The sequence below is a fragment of the Durio zibethinus genome, chromosome 10 (genome assembly GCF_047325235.1).
Source record: "Durio zibethinus cultivar Kanyao isolate XHJ-2024 chromosome 10, ASM4732523v1, whole genome shotgun sequence".
Taxonomy (NCBI): domain Eukaryota; kingdom Viridiplantae; phylum Streptophyta; class Magnoliopsida; order Malvales; family Malvaceae; genus Durio; species Durio zibethinus.
In genome coordinates this window covers 10,515,136-10,529,894 of record NC_143171.1, presented here as the reverse complement: position 1 = coordinate 10,529,894, position 14,759 = coordinate 10,515,136, and the positions used below count along the sequence as shown (strand labels likewise).

General features: G+C 29.3%; 2 protein-coding genes across 4 annotated transcripts; both read right to left on the bottom strand.

Annotated features, from left to right (window-relative positions):
* Positions 1–2,656: 2,656 nt before the first annotated feature.
* LOC111293309 (zinc finger (C2H2 type) family protein) lies at positions 2,657–3,514 on the bottom strand. Its single transcript, XM_022886093.1, has one exon. It carries the CDS (start codon positions 3,512–3,514, stop codon positions 2,657–2,659), a length of 858 nt encoding a protein of 285 aa, XP_022741828.1.
* Positions 3,515–7,856: 4,342 nt separating this feature from the next.
* Positions 7,857–12,298, bottom strand: LOC111291993 (ubiquitin domain-containing protein DSK2b-like). 3 transcript variants are annotated; one of them, XM_022884165.2, is made up of 9 exons: positions 12,129–12,298; positions 11,635–11,923; positions 10,351–11,124; positions 9,956–10,167; positions 9,764–9,877; positions 9,477–9,535; positions 8,921–8,949; positions 8,298–8,387; positions 7,857–8,211 (listed from the first exon to the last, which is right to left on the bottom strand). In XM_022884165.2, the coding sequence occupies exons 2-9, from the start codon at positions 11,873–11,875 to the stop codon at positions 8,063–8,065; spliced, it is 1,668 nt and encodes a 555-aa protein (XP_022739900.1). In that variant the 5' UTR covers positions 11,876–11,923; positions 12,129–12,298; the 3' UTR covers positions 7,857–8,062. The 3 variants fall into 3 exon arrangements, with proteins under 3 accessions (XP_022739900.1, XP_022739901.1, XP_022739903.1); XM_022884166.2 differs by lacking the exon at positions 8,921–8,949 and having other exon boundaries at positions 11,635–12,298; XM_022884168.2 differs by lacking the exon at positions 9,477–9,535 and having other exon boundaries at positions 11,635–12,298.
* Positions 12,299–14,759: the final 2,461 nt, after the last annotated feature.

The following is a 14,759-nucleotide window of genomic DNA, read 5'->3' as shown; positions in this document are numbered from 1 at the left end:
TACACGAATAGATACGACTAACAAGAATATATACAAAAACACGGCTAAAATAATAAATAACTATAAATTATCCATTATTTACAACTTAATAAATTTGACATATTAATAATATAAAAAAGTATTGCATATTATAAGCAATAAAAAAATTTGATACACATTTAATTTGTATTTATTATATATATTTAAATTTTAATATATATATATGTCATAACTATATTAGTTTTTAATATCAAATTCAAATTGATGAACTACTAAAGATTAAAAGATAAAATAATATTATATAGGACTAGTACTAATATTCATATTGTATTTGTATTATTAATATAAAAATAATTTTATAATAATTATTAAATGACTATCATAATTACATGTTTAAAATAATCTTTATATGATATTAAGTAGCTAATTAAATATCATAATTAAAAGATTAAAAATTAAAATAATCTTTATTTGTTTATATTAAATTAAAATAAATATAAAAAATATGTTAAACATGTTAAACGTGTACTCGTATGATAAGATTAAATTAAATTTGTTTTTTGTATCGTGTCTTGTATTAAACATATATTTATGTGACACATTTTATCTAAACGTATTTTTTGTGTCTTATAAGTGTTTAGATGTATTAATATGTATAAGATACAAATTGTGTTGTATCGAAATTTGTATCGATTCAAATAAATACAAAACATGTTTTTTTTAAAACACATACGATTTTTTTTTTATCGTTTTCATATCGTATCACCGTATCATGTCTGAAATTGCCAGGTCTAGTCCATAGTATGTATACCTACGAAAAAGCTACTTCACCTAAAGTAATCAAATTGTAACTATAACTTGATATATGCTTCACATGACCAAGAATCCTAATAGCACCATTATGAAATCTAAGATGAACATTCCCAACACTTTGAATTTGCACCTTTTTCATATTTGCAACCATAATGTGATCATATTTCTCATTCTCTTCCAATTTAATAAAACAATGCCTATGATTGTAAATATAGATAAAAGCAGCTGAATCTAAAATCCAACCTTTGTCACCTATCAAAGTTTAAGTCTCATCTACATAAGTAGTCAAAAGAAGATCATCATCAAACACTATAATAATAGTGTCACTCTTTCTTCATCCAACTTCTTCTCGTCATTCCTTTTTAAAAGCAACTATATCTCTTTTCAACTTCCTACAATGCACATTGATATGTCACTTCTTACCATACTAATAACAATATGTATCATTGTAATCTTTGCCTTTTGATATAGATCTCCTTTTGATCAATTAACTTTCTCTTAAGTCCTCCATTGATTAGAATTTAGAACCCTTCACAGCTAATACACTCCCTTCAAGTGATGAGACCTTACATTCTCACTCAAAAAGGTTTTCATATCATCCAAATTCAAAGTAAACTTACCTATCAATAGAGTTTGAACTAGAGGTTTATAGGACTTGGGTAAAGATGATAACAAGATTAAAGCTTCATTTTCATCTTTTAACTTATTAATAGAAATATCTAGCAATTGAAAAACTAGCCTATTATCATTTAGGTGATTATGGAGACTTGTATTTTCTTCCATCTTCAAAGAATATAGATCCATCTTTAAACACAATCTATTAGTCGATGATTTCAATACATAAATGCCCTCAAGCTTATCCTACAAATCCTTAGGAATACTTTCAATCAACATTGTAAATTTATCTCTAGGGCTAGGGCTAATAATAGCACTAACAGTTTTTCTCTGAATTCTATTTCAATTACTATCAATCATTCCCTCAGTCTTGCTATTCTCTAACGCTTGATCTAACTCTTGTTGCATTAAAAAATCTTTAATAGTACTTTGTCATACATAAAATTATTATTTCCATAAAAAAGAGCAATCTCAAACTTAGACATACTAGATATACTTTCAGACATTTTGAGATACTCACACTGTCTTCATGGAAGTCAAACTCTTTTCTCATATCATGCTCTCTTAAGCTTGTCTCTTCTTACGTCTTGAACTTAGCTAGATACCACTTGTTAGAAATAAACAAACACATGCAACACCTTAACACAAAAACAATAAAGCAAGCCCAAAAATAAGAATACACAAATATAATTGGTTCAGCCCAACTCAAAGTGACATACTCCAAATTTAATCTACTAACAAAATAAATATTTACAGCTGTTAGACTTTTGGAATGAAAAAAAATCAGAAAAACTTCTAACTCAAACTTAATTCCAAAGCTTAATTATACCATTTTAATAACTCATTCATTTAGTTATTTTTTAGTGTCTAACTATTTGGGATAACTCCACTAAAATCCAAGTATCTTATTTATAAGGATGAAGCCTTTTATAACTTTATTAAATTTCTCATACGAGATTTAAGGCAAACTCTCAACAATTATGCACTAACAAAATTTTCATTTGAGACTAAGAGATTTAAGACAAATCTCAACACGTTTGATAAACTCATTACATTCTAAAACTTTGTTTTGATTCTTGTTGCAAATTGATGATGCAATTACATATATTTAAATTTAAAAAATAAATAAAATTAAAGAAAATCTCAAACATGCTAGAGAATATATATATATATATATATATATATATATGTTTGTTTTCTAAAGATAATCACTGCGCTTTTGTTTTACAACACCACGAGAAATCATGTATTAAATTTTATCATCATCATCATCATCCTTCTCTGTAGGCGGAGGGTTATTTAGGTCTAATAGAAAGCTGGTTATAGGCTCATTGAGATCAATATCCAAGTCCCTCCTCGACGAAGAAGTAACCTCCGCTGCAACAGTTGTATTTGAGTCTTGACTCATCTTTTGTATGGCTCCACGAGCCAAGTTCAACAGCGCGGGAGCCAGTTGCTCCTTGAGGGCTTTGCCACCCTTATTATTCCTTTCCGGAGAGCCCTCAGGAGTAAATGTTGGTGGCGGAAATGCCCCAGGGGTTTGCCTTCGATGGGATCTCAGATGCCCAAACACTGCCTTCCACGATGCGAAAGTTCTTTTACATACGTAACATGCAGGGGCACAACTGGGAATTTCCATTTCCCCTTTCATCCTTGCTTTCGATCCACTGCCACTGCTGGACCCAACATGAATAGGATCACCGTTTCTTCCTCTTTTTCTGGCGGAAATTGACGCTGAAGAACCACCACTGCTTACACCACTCTCTTGACCCTTCTCAGTTTGAGTCACGTTTTTCTCATTCTCTAGGTCAGCCGGAGTGCCCTTTTGAATATCACCATCACCCTGGCCCCTCACATTGTCTCCTCCACTTCCCTCTGTCTCAGTACCACCGTCGTTCTGAGTCGCTTTGGTCTTATTTTGTCCTGTTTTCTCCTGATCACCACTCACATTATCTCCTTCATCACCTTTCTCTGATTGAGTCACGTTGCTCTCATTCTTCTCTGTTCTCTCCTGGGCACCCGGGGGGTTTTGAGGGCTGTTCTTCTCCTGGGGTTGCCGCTCCGAGGACGAGGGTTTCTCTTCGGCTGATTCTTTGGGGTTGGTCATATTTAATTGGAGAAAGGAAATGAAATACTTCGCTCTTTCTGGCGAAGGCGCAGTTTTTGAACTTCAAAGATCAGCAAGCTAGGCCCTTGGTTCTGTTTATATATTGATTTTAAACCGCTAGCTGGGGGCTAATTCCAATTTAACTCGACCAGAGGGTGTGAATGTTCATCTTGAACTGTCCTTTTGACATGTCAAACCGTTACGTCTCTCCATGATGGCCCGTACACGTCGATATATCTTGCTCAAACGTATTGTAAGGATTGCATCAGAATTCATGGAGTCGATCCCTTCCCGTTTCTTGCCGACGCAAAACCAATGTTGGAAGGGGTTTTTATATGATGGAATGACGAATCGGCCCAGGATGAAGCAGCAAAGCTCACTCTAAGCATTTCTGGCAGAATTTCTTTATATGTAAAAGCACTGATGTGGTTTCCATATATTTTGTTGGCTAGGCTAAGAGGAACATGAAATTGGTAATTGAAAATCCAGGCAGGCAGAAATAAAAAATCTTCCTCAACTTTCCTTGTAAATAAGCAAGTATATGATTGAGATTAGCTAACCTTTAACTAATCTGTATTTGTCCCAAGAAAGTAAAAACTCATGCGACTTCACAGTTCACAATGAATATACATGATGAAGATGTATTAATGGCCATGGTGCCAAAGAAGGCAAATTTCACAAGCAAAACAGGCAAGTTCTATGTGGAAATTAACTAAAGCTTCGCCAAAGACTAATATTATTATTAGTTAAATACTACTCATTTTGTTTAAGAAGGTTCACATGTACCTGATTTATTAATAGAAATTAAGAAGTTCTATATATAGTGTCGCTATTATTTTACTGAATTTACTTCATTTCAAGGAAATTAAATTTTTGGTATATTTAAATGGACCGATTGTTTATCGGTATTCAATGTAGAGTATGATATAATTGTTACATCAAATTTATATATCTTAGGTTTTAAAAACTTAGTTATGCATGTTTAACTGTTTATAATCTTTATGAAAATTACTTCATCCACTGTTAGTAGAACTTTTAGATTTTATAAGCATAATTAATAAGATGAAGTATATTTAAAAAATAAAAAAAATAAAAAATGTGTCAATCTCTTAATTTTGCTTATAAAATTTTTTAAAAAAAATTACATTGATATGGTACTAAATACTAACTTAATATATAGACAATATCTTTGATAAATATTTTAATAGAAATAAAATTTTTATGCATGTTTTAGTTATGCATGTTTAATTAACCTATGTAACTGTTATATCAAAATTTATATATCTTAAATTTCAAAAACTTAGCTATTCTTGTTTGAATATAATATAAATTAAATGGGTAAATTTCATCTATAATTTTTAACTTTTTTATTTTGATTTCATTTTAATCCTTAACTTTTGAATTGGTTTTATGATAAAATATCAAAAATGAAATTACTTTAAAAATTTAAGAATCAAAATAAAATAATTTAAATGTTAAGGACTGAAATGGAATTAAAATAAAAGAGTAAGAATTATGAATGAAATTTACCCTAAATTAATTTATATAGTTTTTTTATATATTAACGTAACTTTTTCTGATTTAAGGCTTTGATTTCTTTATAGTATGAGTAATGTTCTTTTCTTCTTTCTACAGTCATTCAGCAATAGTTGACAGACAATTAAAGTATCAACCTATACGGCAAATACAGTTTTCTAAACTATGGACGACAAATAAATCAATTTTTTTTTTATATTTAAAGTTATCATAAATTAAATTTTAATTATTAAAATTAAAAATTCAGTACATTATTAAAATAGGAAAATATATTGGATATCGATGTATGCAATTCTTTTTAAGCCTGGAAATAGTGTTGTATAACTTTGGCCTGGTGGATTTTACTGGACCATAGATTGCAACGGACATCATACCCTAACATTACATTAAAATATTAACAATTTTAATTTAGATGCCCAGAAATCAAGATGGCTTTTTCTTATAGTGAGAGAAGGACTTCCTCATGTACCGATGTTGTCTTCTACACTTGCTCCTAGTGGTGGTTTGAGAATTGAGATGTTCTTTGGGCTCCGTTTGTTTTGTAGAATATAATTTTTTTAAAAAAATATATGTATTTTCATATATTTATTTAGTGAAAAATTGATTGGTCAATAAAAAATAAGATAATTTTTCAAAAAATTATTTTACCTTTTTAGAAAGAAGAAGACAATTTCTAAAAAAAACTATTTATTAATAAAATTACTTATCAATGCATTTAAGCATAATTTTATTCAAGTTGGATCTTATACATGATTTTTTTTTTTAAATTCAAAATTAATTTGATTCTACCCAAAATATTATTATATTAATAAATAATATTTTTATTTAATTTTACTTAAAAAATTAAAATATTAATATTAAAAGTCTTTTAATATTTTTATAATTTTACTCAAGTAAAACTTTAAACATAATATTTTAAACTCAAACTTAATTTAATTGGACTTAAAATATTATTATATTAATAAAAATATTTTATTTAATTTTAATTAAAAATTAAAATATTAACATTAAAAATCTTTTGGTATATCAATTTTAAATATTTTTATTTTGTATATTATTAAACATAAATATTTTTTGTATTTCAATAATAAATAGTATTATATTATTATTTCAACAATAAATAATAACATATATAATAATATTTTTATTATTTTAATAATTAATGTTAAATAATATAATATTATTTTATTAATATGAATATTTTTAATAATTTCTTATTATTTTTTAGTTTAAAATATATAATTTTATATATTTATTTATTAAGGTATTTATATTACTATTTTAATAATAAATATGAATAAAAAAGATTTTTGTTATGATTTAATAACATATGCTTTTAATATAAAATATAAATATTTTAATAATAAATATTACTATTTTAATATTAATAAAAATAGTATTTTAAGAATATTAATAACATTTTAAATATTTTAAAATATTAATATAAAAATAATAAATAGTTTTATTTTAAGTATTTTTATATTAATATAATATTTTAATATTAAATATTATTATTAAAATATAATTAGTCTTGAATATTAATAATTTTAATAATAAATAAATTAAATATTCTTTAATAATAAATCATTTTTAATATTTTAATAGTTCTAGTAATATTATTTAAAAAAAGAAACAATTTTTTTAAAAGACAATCAAATAATAGAAAATAATTTTCATTAACTCATCTATATAATAAAAAATATATATTTTTTTTTAAATGTAAACATTTTTCAAAAAATATTTTTTAAAAATCAATTTCAGCAAAATAAATGAAGCTTCGATTTTAGTTCAAATTATTGACATTTGGATGTTCTTATTGTGTTTAATAACTTGGATTTGAAAGAAAGAAATTCGATTATTAAATTTAATATAAAACAGTTGTAAATAAGACCTCTCCGATCATCTTGAAATTCATAGATTAGTTGAATCCTAATTAATATTGAATTTGAAGTAACTTGTAAATGGGTTAATGTGATGAATAATTATAAATTATAATAAAATATTTAATATAATATTTGAATTTGAAAAATTTTAAATATAATACTTAAATTATGAATTTATTAAATAATATAATACTCATTGTTAATGTGATTAATTTCAAATATCTAATGGACAAAAAAATCTTTTAAATATTAAATTAGTTAACAAATTTATAATTCAAATATCATATTAAAACTTTTTAAAATTTAAATATTACATTTAAATATTTTCTTATAATTTTAAAAAAACATGATATTAACACTTTGTAACTTTAACGTTAATTTTCTTTTATTTTTTTGGCAAAAATCTTCTCATAGCATTTTAAACATATAGATATACTGAATTTTTATTAATTTATGCAATATACGTAATGCGATTTTCCGAACATATATAACTTCTTCCATTCAAATGGGTGATTTTGAGGTGCTCAATAACAAATGTTGTTCTGTGCATCAGCAGATTCTAATTTGCAATTCTTTGGAAATTTAATTACCACCACCATAACCTTTTGATTTAACAATGGTACGTACATGCATGTAACAGAAAGTACTCCTACATAATATTGCTTTCATGGTCAACAGAGAGATGAAAATCATAGTATACAGTAAACAACCTCTCTTCCCCTGAATTTTGTAAAATACTATTTGCCATAATTAGTGATTGAAATATAATTTCTATCTAACATTTCTTGTGACACTTTCCGTCCTCTCGCTATGCATCAAAACATGGTCAGCAGGAACAATTTCATAGAGTGAAAATATACTACAACTCATTGACTCATTGCCTACTTTCAAGGAAAATGGACCATCGATATAAATTTGGGAGCTACACAAATTTAACAACCAATTCATATGACCAATCTTAATATCGAGTATATACAAGACATTTAAGGCCAGGAAGAGAGTACACCAGTTAATTCAAAGCCCTTCTATTGTAATCGTACTCTAAACTTATTCCTTTCTTAACTCGAGCTTGAATACAACTCATGTTCAAACACACAAATTTCCACATAAATAAATATTTGATAATAAACTACCGACCAGAATTTCCCAATAACCGCTCCACAGCAGCATGAACATTCCCTGCACTGGCCATTAATGCTCGAATATTCTCTTGAGTGTCAATAAAACCCATTTCTTGAAGCTGCGACAACTGGGTGGCATATAGTTGTTCTGGGGTTACTGGTATGAAGGAATATTTTTAATTAGTGGGACAACCAAAAAGAAAAAAGGTTTAATGGCCAAACAAGAAAATTGCGAACACTAACCATCAGATCTATTAGGAACAGCCAAGCTGCCAGCCCCAAGTCCACTAAACATGGTCATCAGTGGCTCCAACCCTGTGTTGCTGAGCATTCCTGAAAATATATTTTAATACTATAAAAATACTACTCATTTACCAAATAATATTTAACAAAGTAAAGATAATTTATTTCTTGTCTCTCCCCACTTCTATTGAAGTGGAACAAGCATAGTGAGCATTGATAATGCTATTAAAATCTGAAAGACATCCACTTGAAGGGTGAGAGGAGATGAAATTCAAACCGCGAAATCTTTATAATAATAGTACAAACTCAGATCATCCAACTTTCACAATTTTGAATTCTCAATTCACTATATGTTAATACCAAATACTTTGTCAAATTCTTTAATAAGAATGAAATAAAATTGAGTGCCTAAAACCATACAGATGGAGAAAGATTAGACAAAATCATATTGCTTTCTAAATGATAACGCTGATTTCGATAAACAATACATTAGTATGGTTATCACTAATCAGAACAAGTCTGAACTGTGAATGCAAAGAACTCCTAAAAAACGATAAGCATGACAGAGGAACCACAATTCTGATAACAAAAGCAAGATGATTTTGGATAAATGACTTCTATACCTGCACCTCCACCAGCCTGAGCAGGGTCCCTGCAAGACAAGAACAGATTTAGGGAAAAAACCATAAGCACGAATCAGTGCTTCAAGCAAATCCAGGAATAATTTGGTTACTAATGAGAAAGGATACCAGCATTTTAGGAAACCCTCATCTTGTAAACTGAGACTCTGATTGCTTTGACATTTTCATTTCATTCTCAAGCATTTTCCTTTTTTCCTCTTCTAACACTTTTATTTGTTTAATATTTTGTCATTTCAAAATTGAGTATATTAATATAAAACACAAAAAGAAAGAAGTTCATAACTGCATATGAGAAAATAATATTGATATCCTGTTTAAAATCAGGTTTCAGAATATTGCACCTTCTAATTCTAATCTAAAATTGCTTTAAAAAAAATTGCCAATATCACACCTTTTTTGGGAAAAAAGGGCCCCCTTAAAACATTAATAAAACTACATAAAAAAGATAAAACTACATAGAAATGAGGGATATGCAATTTGAATTATTCCACAGAAATTTGATTCAATAGGAAACAAGGGAAACAATCACTCCACTCACTGGGTTGATTGTGGCCGACTAAGTTGTGAAAGAAGAGACTGCTGTAAAGTCAATAGTTGCTGCAAGAGAAAACCAGAATGGCAACATATGTCAACCTTCCTTGTACAAACATTTATTTTATATCCTGGTTTTAACAACATTACTCAACAGATCGTTTCAAGTTAAAAGATAATAATAGTCAATTAGAAGAATCAAATCAGGTTATGCAACAACTGCGGATAGAAACACACGTCTGTATGTTTTCATGCATCTGAAAGAGAGTATAAACTGCAGACTGGATAAATTACCTGCATCGTCTCAGGAGAAGTCAACTGACGAAGAAATTCAGGGTTTTGCATCATTTCTCTTAGTTGAGAATTGGAATCAAATATGCTTCGAAGTTGAGGATTAAGACCAAGAACCTGGTCACTGGCAATGTCAGAAAACAAGAAACTTTACCCCAAGCCCTAATTATAGGAGAATACAAAATAAACTAACACCTGGTTCATGTATTGAGGGTTGGAGAGGATGCTTTGCATCATTTGTGAAATAGCTGGATTTTGCATCAACTGATTCAGTAAATTAGAATCCTGCATAGTACCAAACATGCCTTCAAACCCTGGAAGACCTAGACCACCTAACCCAGCGGGTGCCTGTGGCCTAGCATCTGCACTAGGGTTTGACCTTGTTGCAGTAGTTTGGGTACCTCCAGCTGCCAGATTTTCATTCAATTAATAGATTATTGGTAATATCCATGTCATTGTTTCAAAATGGGAACTATAACTCATAAACCATCAGCGGAACTAAAACAAAGATAAATACTTCAAAAGTAAAACATTCTGAAGAATGGTTTGAGGTAAAGAAGGCAAGATGTTGCAAGAAAATAAGAGCTTACTGGCAGCAGAAGACCAAGGGTTTGGAAGTGGATTAGTATTGGGAGCAGGAGAATTGGTAGTAGTTCCAGGAGTGGGTGTGGACTGGTTAGTTGATCCATCTCTCGCTTGGTTTCCTCCTTGAGTTCCCAGGAGGGCTGCAAATGGGTTTGAGCTATCATTTCCAGTACTACCAGCCATGGTGGTTGCATTCAGAAAAGGTTCTTGAACAGTTTCATACATACGGCGAAGCATGTTGAATCCTTCAGGTGATGATTCAATGTTGCTCATTGCTCTGTCTGTATTCCGCATCATTTCACGCATGAGCTCAGGGTTTCTTGCAGCTTCAAGTGTTTGACGGAGAGTACTTGGATCATTAAGTATGTGAGCAAGCTCAGGATTTCGGTCTATGATATCTTGCATTTGAGGATTGTTCATGATCAAGTTTCGCATTACCTCAGGGTTATTCATTAAATTCTGAACAGCAGGGATGTTCATTATTTCTCTCATGATGTTGGGGTCCCTAGTCAATTGTTGTTGAACTTGTTCAAAATCTGAAAGCCCAGCTCCAAATAGACCAGCACTGCCACCAAGACCAAGCCCAGGAAACAGTGAAGCTCCCAGACCAGCTCCTCCAGCTCCTAGTGCCCCAAATTCATCTGATCCAACAGTCCTTGTAGTTGTTTGAGTGGTGTTTGAAGCCCCAGAACTGATCGATCCAGCAGCATTGGTTGTTGTTGCTGGTTGTGGGGGTGCAAAAGCACGAACCAAGTGGACAGTGTGGTCAGCTTCCAAACCTAAAATATAATAATAAATATACCATCAAAATTTTATGAAGGCATAACCAGGGGAAGTAACATCTGGGATTTCACTTTTCAGTCAATTACCCACCTATCTACTCAAACCTTGGTGCACTTCCATTTAGAAAAAAAAAAATTACACAATAACAGGTAAGAACCAATAGTAGTAGCGTTTTTGGCATACAATACAGTGGAGCTGTGTTCAACTAGTTAATAAAATAAAAGGCCAGGCACCCATTCCAACTAGAACCTACTTAATAAAAATTAATTGAACCACGTGAAGTATGGTAAAATATTTGGGGCAATTAGCTTCAAAACATTCAATTCAGAATACTGGGTTAAAACGCTTTTGCTATATCAAATATATATAGGGGATCAACAATGAAAAAACCTAAAAGCAGGAAAAGTTTTAGGTCTCGAATGAAACTTGTACATTATAAGGAAACTATAATGAATTCTAATTAAGGAAGAAACGGAAAAAGGGAAATAGAGGGTGAGTTGATGCACCGTAGCTTTGAAGGGTTTGATCGTCCTTTAAGATCCGGCCTTTGTAAATTAAACGCTGTTGATCGGCGGGGATATCGCAGCTGCGGGCCAGAAGTGCCTTGAAGGAATCGACGGTGGAATCCAGGTTGATCTGAAGGGAGAATTTGGAGCCGTTGGAACATCTGATGTTGACGGTGACTCCATCACCGGCGTTGCTTTGGATGATCTCTTCCGTAGAAGCACTATTATCACCGCCTCCCATGGCTGCCTCAACTCCTCAACCCCCCAACTTGGGAGGCCCTTCGACACTCTAGTTAAAAAAAAAAAAGAAGGAAGCAAAAATTGTGATCGATCAAAGCAATACTCTAGGGAAACCCTTAACCCAGGAAATAGAAAAAAGGTGGGATTAAACGGAGAGATTGAGCAGAGATTGTGTTGTGTCAAAGAAAGGGAAAGGAAAAGAGAAAGACGAAAATGATTAGAAAAAGAATAAATAGAGACTTGACTTTGCCCACCTAAGCAGGGAAAGTATGTTAGTTGAAAGCCGATGTGATTGAGGAATCTATTTTTTAATAAAAAAAAAGAACACTGAATCTGGGTTTCCAGGAGGTAAATGAATTCCTGGTTTCGTCCTTAATTTCCTCTCAAATTTGACCTAGCGATTTCATTGATACGGGGCGGCTACAATATTTTTTTGTCTCCATTTTTGGATTTTTATAATATAATCTTCCTCTTATATCTAATAAATATTTTAAATTTATTTTGATGAATATTTATAAATATGAATAATTCTTGTATTTATAATTTTTAAAAAATAAAAATAAATTTTTATTTTTTAATTTTATCTTAGATATTTATATAATTTTTTTTATAAATGTATTAATATAATTTTAAATGAAAATATATTAATTTAATTAATTTAAAATAATAATTTATATTATTTAATAAAAATTTATTTATCAAATATATATATAAATATATATACACATAATGTATAAGTACATATATAGAATTGATATTATATTATTGGTCTTTATCTTCATATTAGATAAAAATTTAAAATTATATTTATTTTCATCTTTATTTTTATAATATAATTTTTATTTTTATTTTCATATAATTAAAAAAATGAGATTTTTCATTGAACATGATTAAATTGATATCCTTATTTTGAGTAATAAAATTCTCAATCATTAAACAATGCAGAGTTTTAGGCTTTACTTGTAAAAATAAAAATTTTATTAATTTAATTAAATAGTTAAGTTAAAAAATAAGAAAAATTATTATAAATTTTAGTAATTGAATTAACACATTTATTATCCTTTTTTTTTTTCATTTTTTATCAAGCAGGCCTAAAGGACAAAAGTGATTACCGGGAGCCACTCCAAGTAAAAGTAATTACCTACTCCGTGCCCTAATGACGACATCAATTGCCTACTTGACCAGTGGTCTATTGCTAGGTTACGATACTTTTATTCGTTTACTTTGCAACATTATGTTAATTTTGAAAATGAAACTATATAAAATTATAAAACATATAAAATAATATAGTTTAAAATTTTAATTAAAATTATACATAAATTTAAACTATTAAAAATATGTTCATATTTAATCCCGAAAGCAAGCCAATTGTGTTGAGGAAATAAAATATCCATCAATACTTTGATGTGAGCGAGTACTCTCTTATGCGAATGAGTAACTTTCTGGCCTCTATCCTTCCATTTATCTTTCTAACAAGTTGGTTAACTGTTAACATAAATTTTAATACGATAATTTTAATATTTTATAAATAATTAATATAAAACAAACATGAGATAAATGCATAAATGATGATTTATACTTTATTAATTGTGATTTACATGTAAAAATGATGAGATGTGTATGAAGAAAAGTAGAAGTATTTGCTAAAAAATAAATAATAACTAAAACCATATTAAGGATTTATTTGGATTGGAAGAGAAATTAGTTTAAGTAAGATTAAAAATTATTTATTATAATGGTGTGATTGATTATTATAGCTGTAAATTAAAATAAGTGATAATGTACGTGTTTAGATGTAAAAGTACAGATGACAATAAAGATAATAATTTCACACTAGTTACCCTTTTTCCCACCTCAAATGGGTGCAGATATATAAAGAATTTTGTACCCAATTACGATAATTAAGTTTAGATATTATCAAATTCAGAGATGAGGACCGGGATAAGTGAGCTGATACCCATATTGTGGGTCACTTGATATCCGATATTGTTAGTTTTTTAGGTGAGATAGTGATCAAAGAGAAGATGAATTGGATTTTTTCAAGTTCTTCCCAAACAATAATTTTGAAATAATTGAATGAAAAAATAAATCAATAAGCACTTTTATGCAATCAATAATAATTGTTGAACCTAGAATCAAATATAAATAGCAATAAATGTCAAGTGATAGGGATAGAAAAATCAAACATAAAAATTTATAGAGGTTCGATCATTCTCCATAAGACACTTACGTCTTCTCTTCTTGGTTTTCCACATCAAGACTTCAATCCACTATTCTTGAATTGAAATTATAACTTTATCTTTTTCTTAAGGCTTAGATAGTAACCTAACACTCTTTACTTTCTAAGCTAAGTAACAGCCTTTCAATATCACAAATTCAATATGACACTTCACATTTTGATTACAAAATCACTTAATAAAAATGCAAACTTAAAACACCTCTCAAAAGTTAGGTGTTTGCCAAGTTTAAGTACAAGGAAATGATGGATGAACAACAAATATAGCTTGGATACAACAAATACAAAATATTAGATTTTAAGCTCTAACAACTCTTAATTCATTGAGAAAATAAAAATATAATTTGTTGGCTCTTGCTCTCTTGATTCATCAATCTTATTGATGTATTGGAATGCCCAATTTATAGAAGAATTGAAAAACTAGCCATTATGGATGGTTTGGAAGAAGAAATGCCCATTGGAAGCTTAAAAAAACTAATCGTTTGAGTGTTTTTAGGCATAAGAGATCGATTTGTTTTTGGTACCAATCGATCCTTTTTTTAGATGATTGATCTCCTAGTCTGGGTGATCGATCCTTTTTCAAATCTTAAAGTAAAATTTTCATTCTGTATAAAAACCCAATTGATCCCTTTTTTCAGGGATCGATCCT

Bases quoted from the DNA above. Each gene is read 5' to 3' on its own strand.
- LOC111291993 (XM_022884165.2), bottom strand. From the start codon at position 11,875: ATGGGAGGCGGTGATAATAGTGCTTCTACGGAAGAGATCATCCAAAGC. The intron at 11,125-11,634 runs GTGCATCAACTC...ATTATATTTTAG, and splicing joins TCAAACCCTTCAAAGCTACG to GTTTGGAAGCTGACCACACT. The intron at 9,878-9,955 runs GTGTTAGTTTAT...GCCAGTGACCAG, and splicing joins ACCCTCAATACATGAACCAG to GTTCTTGGTCTTAATCCTCA.
- LOC111293309 (XM_022886093.1), bottom strand. From the start codon at position 3,514: ATGACCAACCCCAAAGAATCAGCCGAAGAGAAACCCTCGTCCTCGGAG.